The sequence below is a fragment of the Callorhinus ursinus genome, unplaced genomic scaffold, assembly GCF_003265705.2.
Source record: "Callorhinus ursinus isolate GAN/ISIS: 27379988/994484 unplaced genomic scaffold, GSC_fseal_2.0 scaffold24, whole genome shotgun sequence".
NCBI classification, from domain to species: Eukaryota; Metazoa; Chordata; class Mammalia; order Carnivora; family Otariidae; genus Callorhinus; species Callorhinus ursinus.
In genome coordinates, this window is record NW_027397086.1 from 28,061,886 (window position 1) to 28,082,400 (window position 20,515).

The window sequence follows — 20,515 nt, forward strand, 5'->3', positions numbered from 1 at the left end:
CCCCCCCCCCCCCCCCCCCCCCCCCCCCCCCCCCCCCCCGGCCAGGGTACAAGAAACTAACCATGATTAAATACTTGTGGGAAAGAATCAAATGGATTGAAGAGTTATGGAAAAGATAGGAAAAGAGGGGCTAATTGATCAAGCAGAGCCCCAAGGAGCACAGAGGGAATGAGAAGCAAAGGAAAGAACCTTCTTCCTTGCCCATGAGAAAGAGAGGAAAGGAAGGGTGCATTCCTTTGCAGGTGCTTGGGGAGTCCGGTGTTAGTCATAGCAGCAGAAGACCGCAGATGTACCTGTCCAGTTCTTGTTTTTAACTGTGGCTAGGGAAGCAAGATCATTTACTGAGAGTGACGAGGTAAGGGGATATTGAGAGGCAGGACTGTGCTGGATTTTACCAGGAAGAGTAGTTGTACCCAGAAATCCACCTGAAAGGTCCAGATCTCCCTAGCATCCCGGTGGAACTCCCACAGTCTCCTTAGCAAGCACGTGCGCATGGACTGTTGGGCTGGATGGAAATGTCTTACCTGGTTGGGTGTCGTCTTCCTGTCATTGCTTAGGCTTGCTTCCTGAAGCTGTACAAGCTCGAGTTGAAAGAATGAGCTTTTTAAGAGAGGGTAGTTCTAGTGTCTGGGCTTGCTGTAAGTGCTTCCAGGCAGAGAGACTGGTTGGCATTAAAAGTCCTACCTTATGCATCGGTTATTTATATGAAGCTGTTAGCAGCACATTTCCCTACCTTTCACAGTGGATAAATCTCTGGTTCTTTACCTCTTTGCTTTCACTGCAGACTTACAGTCCCAATTACAAAGTCTCATATTAGTGGAAGTCAGCAGGATACTGACTTGACTATCGGTCAGCATCCAGATTATGCCCAACTTCGGCTTCTGTTCCTAGGAACACATCAAGGGTCATCTGTGAGGATTTCCATCTGGGCTGTCTTAAATTTTCTTCTCTAGTTTTGAAGTCAGATTTAAGTGCTACTTTGGCACTTCCAATCCTGTCTTGATGTCTGTTGGTCAGAGAACCCAACTAACACAAGTAGGTGTATTCTTTATCATATGACCCAGCTGCCCTATTCTCCAGGTATAGTTTACTGGACCAAGAGGTGGGCACCTGCCTAAGAAAAACTAAACTATCAGCTGGCAGCATTCTACTTCTGCCCTGCTGTAAAAAGAAACTGTGCCATTAAGATTCTCCAAAGAAATCTGGAAATGGGAAATAGTCCTCTTCTATCCTGCAAGTGTTTAGTCCTGTGAGTAGGGAGGGAGATAAGAGAATTGACTATACTTGAAGCTCTTTGAAACAAATTACTTCTTCAATTTCTCCCTTAGGTGCCTGATTTTCCCTCCTAGGCACTGTTCACTCTAATATTTTTTTAATTGTAAGGAGGCACATGCTGTGTGAGCTACAAACTGAGCCTATGTGAATAGATGTTGGTGTTAAAAATCAAATAAAATATGTAGCAAAGTGAATCTGACACATTTATTGGCTTGCATAATTGTTATTGTGCTGCATGGTAATTAAGGCTTAAATGATAAGCAGTTTCCATAAATTACTGTAATTACTATTACTTTTATTAACTCAGCATTTCTGGGGTCAATTGGAGGAAGTGTGGTTGTGGTAAGGAGCAAGAAAGCAGATTTATGGTATGCAATCTCCTCCCACGCCAGAGCTGGCATGGGGTTGGGGGCGGGGGGCATGCTACCAGTGTTCTATGACCTCTCCCTTATTTCGGAGAAACTGAGCCTTAGGGAGGTAACAACCAGCAAGGCCACACAACTAACTAGCAGGAGGCCTGGGATTCATGTCCGAGCATATTGAACCCAAAGTCCCAAGCTCCTAACACATCACATCAAAGCAGTTACATTTTTAGTACATACAAAAAGCAGTGTAAGTGTGAATGTCAAAGATGTTTGAAGAGAGAGTACTTGTACCTGAAACTAAATCACAGATCTGTGAATCTTTGTGTTTTTTTTTCCTATAGATTGACCAGATTGATTTCTTGCCAAATGTGAAGGAATAGATTTTACATGTAGAGGAAAAGAATGGGGGATAATTTAGGAACCTAGGAGCACCTAAGGGCAGGTCTAGTAAATGGTCTACAGTCCCAGGAGGAGAAAGTAGATGGTGGGGTATGGCAGAAGGCTGTTGAAGGACTTTCAGGAGAATCTCACCTTCCAAACAATTGTGACCAGCAAATACCGGACCGTGTGTACCTTTGCTAAAGTGTCCATACCTACTGCTGCTGGAGCCCCAGAGACGGGAAAGGGCAGAACAGCCTTCAGATCATGCCTGGGAAAATGGAGCAGGCTACTGTAATGCCGAGTCCCCCAGCTCTGGGATCGAGGTCATTTGTCCCAGATCACTGAATCACCGAAAATTATCATAATTCCTTAAACTACTCGGTCTGGGAGACTTGGCTGCAGCTGATTGGCTGCATTTTGGCAGGGTGAGGGGTGGCTGCAGTGGGGAGATGAGAGGGGCAGGACAAAACTGAAACTGGAGGGTAGCTGTCTCACTAATTCAGCAGTTTGGTCATCTGCTATGACAAATTAGCCTGCCTCCTTGAACTTGGAGGGAGCAAACCAGGAATTGGGCGTAATGATAAAGAACTTGGGAGAGATAGGTAGAAGATTTTTAAACTAGGTCTCTTTTAACTCTGAGAATTTCATTTTGTTCTTCATGATCTAGGGGTCCTCTCCCCCCCACCCGAGGCTTTAAGTGGAAAAAATAGGTACTGAGAAAGCTTCTTAAAAAAGGCAAATTTTATTTCTTTAGCTTTTTTATCTTTTTCTATACCAGCTGCTTTGTGACCGCATTAGATATTCAATAAACGTTTTGAGCAATTTGCTCTTAGTTTGATCTGCTTATTGTATGTTTAAGAGTTTGACTACTTGGGATAAATATCTGCACATCTGGAATATATCCTAGTATTTATCAACTGGCCATTCGCCCTTTTCCCTTCCCTTCCCTTCCTTTCCTGTTCACCTTCCGGAGTTGTGATTTTTCTGAATGTGCTCCTCCTGTCAGCCACTGGGCAGTACATACAGTGGGCTGAGTCCCTAAACACCATTTTTACTCTCATGTAATGTACTCACCGTACAACTGACCTTATCTTCTTAGAAGTACTTTATACTTTACAAGTGATTACACTACAGTTTACCTTATTTGATCCTGCCAGCAAAATAAACATGAAACTCTGACAGAGGCAGGCACTGTACCAGCTTCACATTATACTTTGTGTATGTTCTGTTTCTGTAAGAAGCATATAAAACAGGTATTATTTCCACTTTGAAGAACTTAAGCTCTTAGTAGTGACTTTACTAAAGCCAAGTCACCCAAGAGGCAAAAGAGCTAGCAGTTAGGTGCTTAGACTCTAGACCCAGACTGCTTAGATTTTGATCCCTATTACCTACTAGTTCTATCGTTCTGCGCGATTTCTTAACCACCTCTGTGCCTCAGTTTCCTCATCTATAAAATGGGAATGCTAACAATATCTACTTCATTGGGCTGTTGTGGGCCTTAAATGACTGTGTATATCTAATAGCTCTTAGAACGGTGGCTGATAACATGGTCAGTACTATGATAAGGCTATATTGCCTGTTACAGGAAATAATCAGATTCAAATCTAAGTCTTTAGACTATAAAAACAGTACAATTAAGTTGTTTTAATTGTACAAATCAGAAAGCTGATGCTGAAAGAGGTTAAGTAACTTAAATGGCAAAATACTGTTTTCTTACTACTACAATCCATTAAATGAGTTTGTACTACATTGTATAAGTTGAGTTAAAAAGTAGAGTGAGCAATACTAGGAAATCGTATCCAGCTATATAAAAAAGAACAATGTACAACCAAGTGGGCTTTATCCCAAGTGTGCAAGGCTAGTCCAACATTCAGAAACCAGTCAGTGTAATTCAGCATATTAATGAATAACAAAAAAACTGATCACATTAACACATGCTGAAGCATTTGACAAAATTAAACATCCATTCATGACAAAAATGCTTAATAAACTAGTAGTATATGGAAACTTCCTCAGTCTGATAAAGGACATTTATAAAGAACCTGCAGCTAATATCATATTTAATAGTGAAAGACTGAATACTTTCCCCTTAAGATCAGGAATTAGGCAAAGATGTTTACTGTTTTTGTGTATGTGTGCATTAACCTTATCATTTGTTCCTTTATTTCTGAGTATAAACAATTTATGTTCTTTGTGGATAATTCTGAAAGTTAACAAAATGCCAAAGAATAAATTAAAAATCACTCATAAATCCACAAACCAGAGATCTAGACACATGAGTGTGTTATAAATGTAATCAGGGCTATGCTATTTTATGAATTGTCTTTTTAATTTATCCACACATTATAAACATCTTCCCATAATTGAAACTTTTTCTTTTACTTTTAATGGCTAGTTTGCCTTTGTATGGGTTTCATGATTTAACCCGTTGTTTGAATCCAGGTTTTCCTGTGAACAAATTAACACACTGCTACTGATGGGACTTTACCAGACTCATCCTCCTTATCATTCTTGTCATTTTTGGTGCTGTTTAGCACCCTCTCCTTGAGTTCTAGGACACACCATCATGGTTTTCCTTTTATTGGCTCTTTCATTGTTTATTTTTTTTCAAGATTTTATTTGACAGAGAGAGATACAGCAAGAGGAGGAACACAAGCAGGGGGAGTGGGAGAGGGAGAAGCAGGCTTCCCGCAGAGCAGGGAGCCCAACGTAGGGCTCCATCCCAGGACCCTGGGACCATGACCTGAGCCGAAGGCAGACGCTTAACGACTGAGCCACCCAGGCGTCCTGGCTCTTTCATTGTTTTTTACTGATTGTGCTTCTTGTCTTTGACCCCTTGTGGTAATAATCATAGAGCTGTGCTGTCCAGTATGGTAGCTACCAGCCCTGTATGAATCCTGAAGTTTAATTAAAATGATGTAGGATTTAAAAGTCAGTGTCCCAGGTGCTCTAAGTGCTCAGTGGCCTCATGTGGGTAGTGGCTCCTTATTTGACATCACAGGTATACAACATTTTCTATCTTCACTGAAAGTTCTGTTGGATATTTCTATTGCTGTCGGAGGGCATGCAGTTGTAAGGAAACTCACTCCAAGGAACTCAAAAGTGAGGGGTTTGTGCTGGAAACTACAGGAACCTGACCAGGAGCTGAGTTGGCAGGAGGCACAGACAGCCCACACTGCTGGAAAGTGCTGGGGCAGCTACTCCCTTCCCTTCCTCTGGGGCCCCAAAGCTCTTCTCTGGGCTCCTCACTTCCCATCTGCTCCATCCTTCTCTCCGGATACCAGCTTCTTCCTCTGCCCTGCCATAACTTCTGCATGGATGGGGTTCTGATTTACCATGACAGGATGTAGCCGGAACTTGGTAGGACTTTCACCTCTAATCATCTGTGGGTTTTATATCTCTTAGCTCACATTCTGTAGACTTCTGGCTCCAGCCACATAGATTGGTTCCTTCTCTACCCCAGGTTGTCTTCCCCCTTCTTTTTTCAGCTTTATTGAGTTGACAAAACTGCTTATATTTAAGGCGTATAACATGATATTTTGATATATGTATACACTGAAATAATTACCACAGTCAAGCAAATTAACGTATCCATTACCTCACTTTTTGTGGTGAGAACAATTAAAATCTACTTACTCTCTTAGCAAATTTCAGGTATATAATACAATATTAATAACTGTAGTCACCACGCTGTACATTAGATTTCTAGGACGTACTCTTCCTGTAGCTGGTATTCTAACTGTACCCTTTGACCAACATTTTCCCATTCCCTCCCGCTCCCTCCCGCTCCCTCCCGCTCCAGTCCCTCGGAAGTTCTGCTCTTTTAGATTCCACCTATATGAGATCATGCAGTGTTTGTCTTTGTGTGTCTGGCTTAGTATAACGTCCTCCAGGTTCATCCACGTTGTTGTAAATGACAGGATTTCCTTATTAAGACTGAACAATATTCCCGTGCGTGTACACCGTGTTTTCCTTATCTATTCATCGATAGATGGATACTTGGGTTGTTTCTCTATCTTGGCTATTAAGAGTAATGCTGCAGTGAACACGGGAGTGAAGGTAACTCTTCAAGGCAATGCTTTGATCTCCTTTGGGTATATTTCCAAAAGTGGGATTGTTGGGTCATATGGTAGTTCTATTTTTAATTTTTTGAGTAACCTCCCTACCTCTGTAGTGGGTGTACCAGTTTACGTTCCTACGAACAGTGTACAAGGGTTCCCTCTTATCCATATCCTGGCCAACACTTACCTTTTGTCTTTTTGATAAAAGCCATTCTAACAGGTGTGAGGTGATAGCTCATTCAGGTTTTGATTTCCATTTCTCTGATGATTAGTGATATTGAGCACAACAGTACCATGTACCTGTTGGCTGTATGTTTTCTTTTGAGAAATGTCTTTTTTTTTAAATGTCTTTTCAGGTCCTTTGCCCATTTTAAAATCAGGTTGTTTTCTTGCTCTTGAGTTGTTTTAGTTCCTTTTATTTTTTGGATATTAATCCCTTATCTGATAGATGGTTTGCAAATAGTTTCTCCCAGTTTGTAGGTTGCCTCTTCACTCTGTTGTTCTCTTTACCATGCAGCTTTTTAGCTTAATGCAATGACATGTGTTGGTCTTTGATTTTGTTGCCTGTGCTTTTGGGGTCATTTCCAAAAAAATTATTGCCCAGACCAGTATCAAGAAGCTTTTCCCCTGTGTTTTCTTATAGTGTTACAATATGTCGATTCTCTGTCTAGGGGCACGTGGGTGGCTCAATCAAGTGGGTGACTCTTGGTTTTGGCTCAGGTCATGATCTCAGGGTCATGGGATTAGCCTTGCATCAGGCTCTGCGGTCAGGAGGGAGTCTACTTATCCCTCTCCCTCCCCCTGCTCTCTCAAATAAATATTTAAAAAAAAAATGTCTTTCCCTCTGCCTCCGCCCCCGCTCATGCTCTCTCAATAAAATAAAATACCATTCTTTCCACCTTGTTTATTCTTGGCACCTTTGTCAAAGATCAGTTGACTGTTAATGTGTGGATTTATTTCTGGGCTGTCTGTTATGATCCATTGGTTGATGTCTTTTTATACCAGTACTATGCTGTTTTGATTACTATAACTTTGTGGTATATTTTGAAATCACACAGTGTGATGCCTTCATCTTTTTTCTTGAGACTGCTCTTGCTTTGGCTATAGTTAGGGTCTTTTGTGGTTCCATATGAATTTCAGAATTTTTTCTATTTATGAAAAATGCCATTGGAATTTTGATAGGGATTGCACTGAATTTATAGATTGTTTTAAGTAGTATGGACATTTTAACAATATTCTTCCAATCCATGAACTCAGGATCTGTCTTTCCATTTATTTGTGTCTTCTTCCATTAGTATTTTACAGTTTTCAATATACAACTCTTTCACCTCCTTGGCTAAATTTATTCCTAGATATTTTATTATTTTTGATAAAGATGTTTACTCTGGGAGACAAACTGAGGGTTGCTGGAGGGGAGATGGGGGGGAATGGGGTAACTGGGTGATGGGCATTAAGGAGGGCACAGGATGTGATGAGCAATGGATGTTACATGCAACTAATGCATCACTGAACTCTACCTCTGAAGCTAATAATACACTATATGTTAATTAATTGAATTTAAAAAGAAAAAAAAGATGTCCACTCTCACCAGTTATATTTAGTATGATTCTGGAAGTCCTAGTAAGTACCGTAGGACAAAAAACAAACAAATAGATAAACAAGTGTTCTGACTAGAAAGAAACTCTTTGTAGATAACATGATTGTGTATGTAGTAGAAGTTCCCAGTAAATTTACAAGAAAGCTCCTAGAACTAATGAGTTCAGCAGGATACAAGGTCACTTTTTTTTTAGTGTTTTTTTTTTTTTAAGATTTATTTATTTATTTATTTGACAGAGAGAGAGAGAGTGCACAAGCAGGGGGAGCGACAGGTAGAGGGAGAGGGAGAAGTAGGCTTCCCGCCGAGAAGGGTGCCCGATGCGGGTCTCGATCCCAGGACCCTGGGATCATGACCTGAGCTGAAGGCAGTTGCCCAACCGAGCCACCCAGGCGCCCCACAAGGTCACCTTTTTAAAAATCACTTTTATTTCTATTAACAGTGAACATTTGGAAACCCAAAAATGTTTAAACTATCATTCATAATAGGCTCCAAAAGAAAGAAAAAAGAACTACGTATACCCCTAGCAATGATGATTACAAAACGCCAATGAAAGAAATCAAAGATGACCAAAATTAATGGAGAAACATACTGTGTTCCTGGGTTGGAAGATTCAGCACTGTTTGGATGTCAGTGTTCCTCGAGTTTATCTATAGATTTAATGCAATTTCAAACAAAATCTAAGTGGATTTTTTTGTAGCTATAGCTGATTCTAAAATTTATATGGAAAGGTAAAACTAGAATAATTGAAACTAAACAACTGAAAAAGAAACAAGGATTCATAATACCTGGTTTTAAGACCTACTGTACAGCTGAAATATTTACAACAGCATAGTATTTGTGAAAAAAATAGGTATGTATTGCTGTGGAACAGAACAGAGAGTCTAGAAATAGGTATACAAATAATGATTTTTTTTTTTTAAAGATACAAAGACAATTCAATGGAAGGGGATAATCTCTTCAATAAATGGTGCTGTAGCACCTAAACATCTCCATAAAAGAAACTCCTATAAAAAAATAACTCAGAATTGTAGACCTAAATGTAAAAGGTAAAACCGTAAAACTCGTAGGAGTAAATGTAGAAACTCTTTCTGACCTGAGCTCTCAGTACACCCAAAGCACTGTCCATAGAAGAAAAAATTGGTAATTGGCTCTCAACAAATTAGAAACTTTTGTTCCATAAAAGATACTGTTAGAATCCAAAGAAGATATACAAATGGCAAGTAAGTACATGAAGAGGTGCTCAACATCATTAGATATTAGAGAAATGCAAATTAAAACAATGAGGGGTGCCTGGGTGGCTCAGTTGTTAAGTGACTGCCTTCGGCTCAGGTCATGATCCCAGGATCTGGGGATCCAGCCCCACATTGGGCTCCCTGCTCAGTGGGAAGCCTGCTTCTCCCTCTCCCACTCCCCCTGTGTTCCCTCTCTCGCTGTGTCTCTGTCAAATAAATAAATAAAATCTTAAAAAACAAAAACCACAGTGAGATCCCATTATACATTTTTTAGAATGGCTAAATTTAAGGACTTATTATATCCCAGTTGAGAATATGGAACAGCTGAACCCTTATACGATGCTGGTGGGGTTGCAAAATGATACAGCCACTTTAAACAACTTGGTAGGTTTTTTTTAAAAAGTTAAACAGATACCTTCCATATTATAAGCCGGTATTTTTCCTAGACACAAAAACCTGTGTACAGATGTTTGTAGTAGCATTGTTCAGAATCACCAAAATCTTGAAAGAACCCAAATACTCTTCAGTGGGTAAAAGGAGAAACTAATTGTGGTATATCCACTCAGTGGAATTCTATTCAATAAATAAAGGAACAAAGTTATACATGCAACAGAATCGATAAATCTCAAAAGCAGTATGCTAAATAAAAGAAGCCAGTCTCATGGTTACATGCTGTGTGATTCCAAGTACAAGACATTTTGGAAAAGGCAAATTATAGGAACAGAGAACAGATCAGTGGTTGGCAAGAGTTAGGGGAAAGTGGAGGGTCTGACCAAAAAAAAGGGTGTTGGAATTGTTATGTATCCTATTTGTGGAGATAGTTACTAGATGCTGTGCATATGTTAAAACTCAGAACTATAAGCCTAGAAGAGTGAATTCCACTGTATGTCAATTTTAAAAAATAAAAATGCTTCTTACTGTAATATACATATGTCAGAGCTCATTTAATGACACTTAACATTTGCACATTTCACAGTCCCTAAATTTTGCATCACCTAAAAATCAAAATTGAAAACAGAAAAGTGTCTGAAAGGTGGGAAAGAAACACCTAGGTGTTCTAATTAGAAAAACTGTACCCCAAAGTATAAAAATATAATTGAATTTATTATGGCAAGGATCCATTTATTTTCCTTTTTAGCACATAACCACATTGTCTGTTTTCTTGATAGTACACTGTGATTCACTGATTGTTAATGATGGCTAGTTTCTGGCCACAAGCTAGATAAGAGCTCTTTTGTAATGTTTTTCTACCACATCAATTCAGATTCATTGTATCTTCCTTTGCCTTTTGCTCACAGTTCTTTCTCATCTGCTGACAATGAGAAAGAATCAAGTTAGGAAGAAATCTGTTTTGAGTGTTCTCTATGAATTTGTTACATTTAACATTTAATTATAAATTATTTTTTGACTAGAAAAAGCAAGTCACACTGTATTGGTTGCTGTTGGCTTTGGACTTTATAAAATAACAAACTTAACAGGGGCTTTATCTTAAACATTAGAGACCATTTGTGATTCTTTGATTTGAATGGATATATTGTAGCAGTTTGCTGTGGGTGACAGCAGATGATGTCATATTAAATTTAAATTGATCTCTCAGTGTTTATCTTTAGTGCATGTGCAATTTCTTCAGCCCCACAGAACCTTTCAGAAGCATTTCCGTCAATAGAGCTACCTGACAGTCATTTGTATTTGTAAACTGTGCATTTGACACCTGCTGGTCTCTGTTGCATTGGAGCTAGTGGGGAGCCAAAATGGGTGTACAATGAAGTTATTGCTTGGTACATCTCGGTGGGAGTTATTGAAGGGAAGCAGCAGCACTTGCAGGACCTCAGGAAAGGATAAAAAGAAACTAGCAGTTATAACACAGGCTAGCTATTCTTTGCTCCCAAAAATGATGATTTAAAAAGGCAATTCTATTGAATTAAAGTGTTTATGGACCTGCATTTTAATTCTTGTAAGACATATGAAGAAAGGTTTAAAATATATAATGAATTTTCAAAATGCCAAGGTTTCAGTAGAAGACAGACAGTTCTTATGAGCAGAAATATAAATTAAAATGGTGGAAAAATTGCTTAATTTCTGAAGAAATGGAAATTAAAATGCAGGTGTCTTTTATTAAAGTAGTAAAACAAATTTTAATAAATATGTTGGCAAGCTTTCAAAGAACAGGTAGACAAATAGCAAAAATCGACTGTTTTGTCAGTATAACTTACCCACACTCAAAGTTCTTATTTACTCAACAGACTCCTCAGCTTATGATGGTTTGGCTTACAATTTTTTAAAAATTTTTTTATTGTTATGTTAATCACCATACATTACATCATTAGTTTTGGATGTCGGCTTACAATTTTTTGCTTTACGGTGGTACAAAAGCAGTACACATTTAGTAGAAACTATACTTTGAATTTTGATCTTTTCCCAGGCTAGTGATGTGCACTAAGATACTCCCTTGTGATGCTGGCTATCAGCAGTGAGCCACAGCTCCCAGTAAACCCCGAGATCACAGGCATCAACAACGGACACACTTATACCCATGCAACCATTGTTTCTCACTTGCAGTACAGAATTCAGTGTTACATATTAAGTACTTTGTTATAAAATAGGATTTGTGTCAGAGGATTTTGCTCCAGTAGGGTATTGTAAGTGTTCTGAACACATTTAAGGTAGGCTGGGTGTATTAAATGTATTCTCCTTAGGATTTTTCAATGTAGGGTAGGTTTATGGGGCTGTATCCCCCTTGTAAGTTGTGGAAATCTGTATTACTACTTTATTGGATACAACTCAAGGCAATAAAGAAAAAAAGGCTGATACGTCAATCTGCTTAGCCTTGTAATAGTCTGTTTTGCTACGGTGCATGTGTCTGTAGTGCAAATTTGCTCATTGAGTGGTAATTAGGGAAATGATGTTAAAGTGAGTGAGTTGTGTTGGTTCATATTCTTTCCCTCAAAATGTTTTGAAGCCATCAAAGAAGTTTTTTCACCATTAAAGAGAATGCTTTAGGGGCACCTGGATGGCTCAGTCGGTTAAGGGACCAACTCTTATTTTCGGCTGGGGTCATGATCTCGGGGTTCTGAGATGAAGCCACACGACTGGGCTCTGCGCTCAGCAGTGAGTCTGCTGCTCTCCCTCTGCCCCACCCTCTACTCACAGGCACGTGCTCTCTCTGAGAGAGAATGGTTTAGTGGTGTATGAAGACCTCCCCCAACCCAAAAAGTGGGGGAGTGTCAGTTTCATGGCCTTGAGAAGTGCTTTGCTTTTCACAGTATTAAGTGGTGCTTAATACTTACTCAGTGAGCTGCCCATGTGGCTGAAGTTGAGATTTTTCCCTTACGCTTAAGGGGAAAAAAACAAAACAAAACATGAAAAAGCTACAGCCTGCTTTAAATTATTTTGGTAAAATTGGTCCTACTGGCAGTGAATGCCCTCAAGGATCTCAGTTCGTATCTCAAAAAAGGACTTACAGGCTCTAGGTTAAGGCTACAGAGGATCACCTGGCCGACACAGTGGAAGAGGCTGAACAACGTTAGTATTTTTGTTCGAGGCTCTTCGTAGTACTCTGGTTACAAAGCTACATAGTTTTAAGTGGTTAGCCCCTAATGCTGTTTTTCCCTTGAATCCTGTTAATTTTAGTGTGATTTTGCAGAACATGAGTTTTTTTTTTTAGTTACATGTATTAAGGAAAATATATAAATGCCCAACAATAAGGGATGGTTAAGTTTTAAGACAACATCTTGATGGACTCTAATGCATCTGTTAAAATAAGCATAGAAACATTTCTATGAAACAAGTGTGAGAATTAGAACACAAAACTGAGCATCTACATTTCATGATTATACCTGTATAAAAATTTCGTAAGATTGTAGGTAAAATTTAAAGAAAAATTTTTAATGTGTGAAGTTGGTAAAATAGAGTTAAGTTCATTTTAACAGTTTAAGCTAAATTTTTTATCTTACTTTGTTCTAGAATTCCTGGAAAACTCAAGCAGTTCGTATTTGACTTACATTCTGGAAAACTGCACAGAGAATTCCATCATGGTCCTGACCCAACCGATATAGCCCCAGGACAGGTGGGATTCTTGTTTTTCAGTGGGAACTCTTTTCTTTTTCAGTTAGACTTGAAGAGGATCTAAAGCTCTTGTATAGGCTTGAGTTTCTGCTCTGAAAGATCTTTATAATGAAATTCTGAATAGACTCTAAATAATAAATTATGTTCCTTTTAAAATTAATTTTTAAAGTAAAGAACTTCAGAAAAGTTTCAAGAATGATACAGTATAGTTTCTTGGTCACATAAACTGAAGTGGTGTTATGTCCTGTGGAATATGGGTAAAAGATTAAATACTGTTGACTTCAAATACAGAAGGGGGAGGTAAGAATTAGGTAGGTAGATCAGTGAAGAAGTCCGTGGATTCCATTAACTGGTCAAGTCTTCCTCTGTGGCCAGGAGATTGACCACACTACAAAGAAAATAATCATTTGGTATTCTTGCATCCTTCACCAATACAGTATTTATAATGTTCAAAACTTAAGGTTTAATGCAGCTTTTCATTTGAGATTTAGAATGTTTCACAACTATTTATGAAAATTTTGTATTTGCTTTTTATGTAACTTTTAGCCTGAGAATTTGACTTTTCTACCTTTTAACTTCTATTACAAATATATTTCTATGTTCCTGCTTTGTTAAAGCAGGAAGTGTTAAAGCAGTAAAGTGTTCCTCTAAAAATTGCATGTTGATGCATTATTGATTTATATTCTGTCTGTTACCATTATACTGAGAGGGAAGATGATACATAACAAAACTCTTATTTCATATGCCCAGAACTTAACTGTTTTGCCCAAGGAACCTCCACATAGAAAAATAAAATCTAGTTCAATTTTTCCTGAAGATTAAGTTCAGTGTCAGGAGTTCCCTTTAGGAATCCAATGACATGCTTTTTCCTTGAAGTGTGAGGTCAGATTTTTCTTTGATAATTAAGCAACTATAGAAGCAAACAGTTTGTTGGCAATAACCCAAAGGCGATGATTTCCCTCAGGAAAGTAGGACTGCTTAATATTTTATCAGATTAGGAAAAAATGTTAGTTACCATTATTGTATTATCCTGATTTATTTCAACTTCTTCATTAGACAGTGAACTTCTTATATTTTATAGTAATAGAATTATGGCCTAAACCAAACCTATATCTCAGTAAAAATACAAATAAAAAATATATTAGGGAAGGGGAACATGACAAAATAAAATGGGAAATTTGCAGATGTTGCTTTCCCATTAAAAATGGGAATGAGCCAGTATCCAGGGTATGTAACACAGGCACTTTGTGCTTATGTTAACTACAGGGGACATTAAAACAGTGACAGCATGGTTGTTCTTGAGGAGCTCATCATGTGGAGATAAAGGAAAGACTGCACACCGCCTTTTCTTTGTCACTCTTATAGTTTGTGTATTTTTGTCCATTGTTGGTGCACAAGTGAAATACTACAGAAATGAGTTTCTTACAGTATGGAAGTGTTTATTTTCCTATGTCAACTAAATTCTGGTATCCAGGTAATTGCTAAATGAAAGCTCTATCTACAGAGTAGGTGCCTTTAGTACTCTTTGTAGTCATTTTTAAGAAGGAAGGATTTGGGCCAACTTAGTCATGGTTGTGCTGCCTCTACAAAATAACCTAGAAAGCACTTAGGTATTTTGTTTCCTTCCACTACACCTCAGGAACTGTCGACAGGTCCAGAGGTAAGGGCTCTATGGCAGCCTTGCCCTAGAGAGTATTACTAGTAAGGGCATTTGAATGGGGAAAGCAAGATTTCAAACTTAACTCTGGCCTTTGGCACGCGGTAGCTATCTTTATTAAGCAAATAATTACGAAACAACTACCATTCATCTGATACTTTTATTAAAACAGTATAGCTCCATAAAATATATTGGTTATGTTTTATTCTTTCTCTTGCAGCAAGTCCAAGACGTAGCAAGCAGTCCACCTGAGAGCTCCTTCCAGAAATTAGCACCCAGCGAATATAGGTATACTTTATTGAGGGATCGAGATGAGCTTTAAAAACTTGAAAAACAATTTGCAAGCCTTTCAAACAGCAGCATCAACTTACGTGGTGGAAATAGTAAACCTATATTTTCATAATTCTATGTGTATTTTTATTTTGAATAAACTGAAAGAAGTTTTGGGTTTTTAATTTTTTTTTCTCCCCCTGACTCAAAATGCATTGTCATTTAATATAGCCTCTTTTTAAAAATCTGTTAGGGATAAAAATAAAAATCAGAGGCCTATCTTTACATCTGTCCTGTAAAATTTTTATAAATCAAGTGAAAGGTGACAGTACCAGAAACATACCATTAACTTGCACTGCTAGGTTAGGGAGGACTTAGGGATGTCTCCTGTGTAGTATGTGCTTTTCTTTATATACGATCAATTCTGTTGGTATTTTCATTGTCACATTTCTCAAAGCTAAGAGGGTATATATTCTGGATACTTGGGAGGGGAATAAATTAAAATTTTCACACTGTGTACTGTGTTTTACTGATTGGTCGGATATTGCTTATGAAAATTCCATAGTGGTATTTTTTGGATTCTTAATATGTAACTTAAACATACTATGAAGAGGAGGAGAGCCATAAGCCAGAACATTTGGCAGAAATTGTCCTTATGAATTAAGAAAAAGAAAATGAAAAGTGTTATTAAATTTCTTTGTTTTTGTCTAACAAAATGGCATATGGATGGCATTTAAAACTTTGAATTATACCTAAATCTGAGATACTAGTAGAGCAGGTTACCAGTATTGAACCAGATGACTTTTAAGTCTCCTCCTATCATGACACGTTAATTTCCAAAGACAAAAACCAGCAGAGAAATTGTATTTCAATAATTCTTATCTTCTATCTTGTAGAGTCTTGTTATAGTGGTATAGATCAAAAACAAAGACAAGGCACATAATATTTTTAATTTTTTTCCATTGTAAAATTGTTAGAGGACCCTGCCATCCCCTCTAGATTCTCTGATTTCCTAGGCCTGCAGTGTATAGTCAAATGGGTCCCTGTGCCAGGCCTCAATACTGCCAGGGAACAAAACCAGAGGGAGAGGACCCTCAGTGTCATATCAGGAAGCCCAATGCCAGAGGACAGACAGGTTCGAAATTGGCTTTCCTCTGGGCCTGGGTTGGTGCTATAGGCCAAGAGTCATTTTATACTTGGAGTCTAAGTCAATCCCAGTTTGGGGAAAGATTATTTTTAAGCTTAAAAGGCTGACATGTGCCATTATATGTAGTGTGTAATATATGTAACATCTTCCAATTCTTTTAAAATAAAAGTGAATATTTATAATGCATATTTAATGATTGTTATTTAAAAAAAATCAGCCTAGAATTTTTAGTTATGCATGACTTATCCATTTCATTCAGAATAATAAATGTTGTTAAGGTGATAAGGGGCATGTTTAGGATATCTTACCAGACTTTTAGAAAGGCAGGACAGAAATTCCTCAAGGTTGGGTCTTAGTTCTGTTCAGTTCATTGTTTTTAATCAGTAACTCTGAAATCGAAGTTGTAGTCTTCAGGTCAGAGGATGGACCAAATCTGAGGCAGTTAGAATGAAAATTCATGAACATTCAACAGGGCAGCGCACAACACCAAAGAGCAGCATATGCAATTAACTGGAATAAATTTATAATCCTGTAATTGGCTTTAAAAATATTATAAACAAAAGATAACACTCAAATATTGGATTGCAGAGAGCTGACTTGGGAGTGGTTATTATGAAAAAGGCCTCAAGGAACACATGTTCAGTGTGATCGAAGGTAATGGAGTGGCTGTTAAAATAGATTTGATGCTGCATGATTTAGCTTTTATGCATATTGGGACTTAAATGTTTATTGAATGAGTGAGATGCAAAGTGATGTCAGGTAATTTTTGTACCCCTCAAGGGCTTGAGCACTCATCAGGACTGGGTGCCCAATTTTATAAAAGGAAAAGAAAAAAAAAACTCAAGTGCAAAACACCAAAATACATTAGAGAAATTAAGTTTTTGCCATAGGGCTAGTGCATGGCTGGGGGGGAGGGGGAGGGGGAGGCGGCGGCCTGTGGCTAAGAAAATGAGAAAGGAAGTTAGAGAAAGAATGGGAGCTGATTGTACAAGGCCTTGAATGCCAAGCTTAAGAGGTTTGTTCTGTACCTTACAGGCAGTAGAGATCCACTCACAGATTTTCAAGCCAGGAAGTATGTTCATATTTAAGTTTGAGACAGGATATTGTGGCAGCAGGTCTAGATATGATGAAATGGGTCCAGCACAGGAGAGAGAATGGCCAGAACTAAGAGATGGAGAGGAACAGATACATCAGATGACAAAAGATGTAGGTTCCACAGGGATTTGTCACCAGTTGGACTACGGAGAACATCCAGGAATCTAGAACTCACAATTAGACTTCTTCCCCTCCGAACCATGCATGGGAGAATGTCATAGGTGGAAGTCTTCTCATTTATCTAGTCTACTTTGGGCCTCAGGCTCCTCAGCTGTGAAGAGAGGGGATACAAGACTGAACAACAGTTGAGTTGCAAAACCCAAACTAGAAGCAGTCCCTTCTGCCTGTCAACCTGCTACCTTTTCGCGTTTTTAAAAAATTGGTTTAGTAGTAAGGGGGACTACAAAAGGATGAAAACTTTCTCTAGATGAAATTCTAAACATGTTTTTTAAATAGTTAAATGAACCTGAAAAGGAAGCTAGAGGATCGGCATTTAAAGCATTTCATTGAGCTCCATGATGAAGTTGTCAAAGATCACATACAAAGGAAGGAAAAATTGGCATCATAAAGGCCAAAAAGGAGAGTGAGTGTGTTGAATTATTAAAGCTCAATGAGCTTAACTTTGCAGAAAGTGCTAAATTTGCCAAGAAGGCATTAAAAAAAAAATAGAAAAACAGAGCGAAAAGAATAGATGAAGGAGTGTAATGGATTAACAATTAAGAAAAGTAGAATAACTCTTTTGTTTTTTCTCTGACGAGATGTAGTCCAGCAGAGCTAAAATAAAATGACATTAAACAAAAAAGCAAAAATGAGAAGTAAAAACAATCTTGCCACCTTAAATAATTTCAGGGCTCTTTGGACCAGAGTACGCCAAAGAGCTGCTGGAAGTTACAAGTGCTTTCTGTTAGCAACAATTGGAAATCATGAAGAATGCATGGTGACAGAAGACTGGAAATGAACACACAGTATTCCAGTTTTCCAAATAACTACAGTTAAATGGCTTTAATCATTTTTCTAAATAAAACATCTCATGAATCAAACTGAAATGTTAATAATTTTTTTGGGGGGGGAGATTTAAGTAGGTGATAAGAATAAAACAGTAATCAATTTTTAAGCCCAATATTTAAAGACCCTGAAGACAATAAGTTGTTTCAGGACTTAAATTGTTTTATGTGGATTATAACTGTTTTATGTGTTCATTAAAACAGGTTGGATAGGACCTCTGCTTGGCAACTGTTTTTTAGCTGTGTTTGAATTTTTGTATGTATTTCCAAGTAATAAAACTATATTTATAAAATATTTCTATTTTAGATTTTTTACTAATTCGTCATAAATATCATAATGTGAACATTTTACTCTGAATCCAGATGACCAGTCACAAGCTTCTCCAGTTTTTATGTTTTAGATTATTTAATTGTACTTGAATCAGAATGGGAAGCTGTATGAACCCATATGCTGATAGCTCAAACCTGGCCTTTAGTTGAGGCGTCAAAGCTCCCCCTTGCAGAGCACTTTGAGGGAGGGCTGGCCTGCCCTTAGACAATAGGTTTTGGAGAGGAAGAGGAAAAGTGCAGCCTACAAACTGCTTTTCTAAAATTCCCCCTCTCCACCTCCCCTGCCTGGCCTAATAAATTCTATCCGTCCTTCAATGCCCAGGACAGTTACCACCCCGTGGTCCCAGAGCTCTTTATGTATTTTAGAAGACCCAGTCTAATACACAGTTGGAAGTACATGTATCCCTTTCTCATACCATGTGAATGCCGTAGATGCAGGAACTCCTCTACCTTTGTATTCACAGCAATCTAGAGCACTGTAAGATCAGTAATTCTTATGGGAAAAAAAAAAGCCAAATTACATAATAAATGAACAAAGGACAAGAAAATATCACCATTAACTAGAATGGACTCTGTTCCAGGAAAATTATTAATAGAGGCTGTCATTTTTTTTTTTTTAAGATTTATTTATTTGACATAGAGACAGCAAACACAAGCAGGGGGAGTGGCAGGCAGAGGCAGAGAAGCAGGCTGCCCACAGAGAAGGGGGAGCCCGATGTGGGACTCGATCCCAGGACTCCGGGACCATGACCCAAGCCGGAGGCAGTCGCTTAACCAACTGAGCCACCCAGGTGCCTGAAGCTGTCATTTTTCTCAAACATCTTACTCTAGGGGCACCTAGGTGCTGCAGTCAGTTAAGCATCCGACTCGATTTTGGCTCAGGTCGTGATCTCAGGGTCGGGGGGAACAGAGCCCTGCATGGGGTTCCGCACTCAGCAGGGAATCAGCTTGAGGATTCTCTCCCTCTGCCCCTCCCACTCTCTCTCTCAAAGAAATAAATCTTAAAAAAATACCTTGCTGTAATAGCAAAGCACTGCTAAGAACTGCGGCTCTGTTGTTTTTGCCAGCTCTGGGCCAGTCAGACGATCATGTGCTTGCCCGTCTGTGCTGTGTCTCATTTTACTTATTGGGACGGGTGACGGGAAGGAAGCTGCATGGCCACTCTCTGATGCCATTTGTACACTTGTACATGACACAGGGAGGACCAGACCAATCTTGGAAGCCTGATACTATGATTGTTTTCTTGCCCTAACCACTGCCCAAAAGGGCATCTATTCTGATTGACCAATTCTTCATACCTTCATAATGAGCATGGCTTTCCAATTTAACATACTGTTTAATAGTCTATTTCAGAATTTTACTAGATTATAAGGTAAATTACCTGGTCTGTGGCTTCTGAAATAGAACTTTTACCTCTTAAATTTTAGACTTTTGCCCAAGCTCGGTGTTCTGGCACCTTTTCTATTTTCTGGTCCCTCAGAAATTACTGGTAGTGCTTTACAATCACGTAGATCTACAAGTTCCCACTAACCTTAGGAGGATGCTTTTTATCTAAGCCTAGAAACAGTAAATTCTTTTAACACATGGATGCTTTTCTGAGGGGGATGGAGGGAACAGCTCCGCACTTCTTTTCATTGCCCTTATAGGTAGGGTGACCATGTAATTTTTTCATCCAAACCAGGACATTTGAGAGTGAAAGGAAGCATTAGTAATAACTGCCCTAGGACAACAGATGTAAATCAAGACTGTCCCAGACAAACTGGGATGTATCACCACCCTATTCCTACCTGGCCCTGTTCTACATTTTCATGTTTGGGTATCATTCTCACCAGAGATGAAAACAATTTACTCCCAACCAGTCATCTGTCATCACTATACCACATTCTTAATAATAAGCCTTTTTAAAAAGTCATTTTAAGAATTCTCGGTATTTCTATCAAGTCTCCACTCATTATAGGTGTCTCCCTAACATTGTTCTTGTAGGTCCATGATACTTTTTCATTAATGGTGCTGGTCCTTTAAACTTTGGGGGGAAA

General features: G+C 38.6%; 1 protein-coding gene across 1 annotated transcript in view; it reads left to right on the forward strand.

The window, feature by feature from the left end:
- The window catches only part of ERP44 (endoplasmic reticulum protein 44), a 93,137-nt gene extending 77,966 nt beyond the window's left edge, over nucleotides 1-15,171 (forward strand). The window contains exons 11-12 of the mRNA XM_025888596.2: nucleotides 12,875-12,977; nucleotides 14,854-15,171. Of these exons, the coding sequence (XP_025744381.1) occupies nucleotides 12,875-12,977; nucleotides 14,854-14,955 (205 nt within the window). The 3' untranslated portion in view covers nucleotides 14,956-15,171. The remainder of the gene's footprint in view (nucleotides 1-12,874; nucleotides 12,978-14,853) is intronic.
- The last annotated feature ends 5,344 nt before the right edge of the window (nucleotides 15,172-20,515 follow it).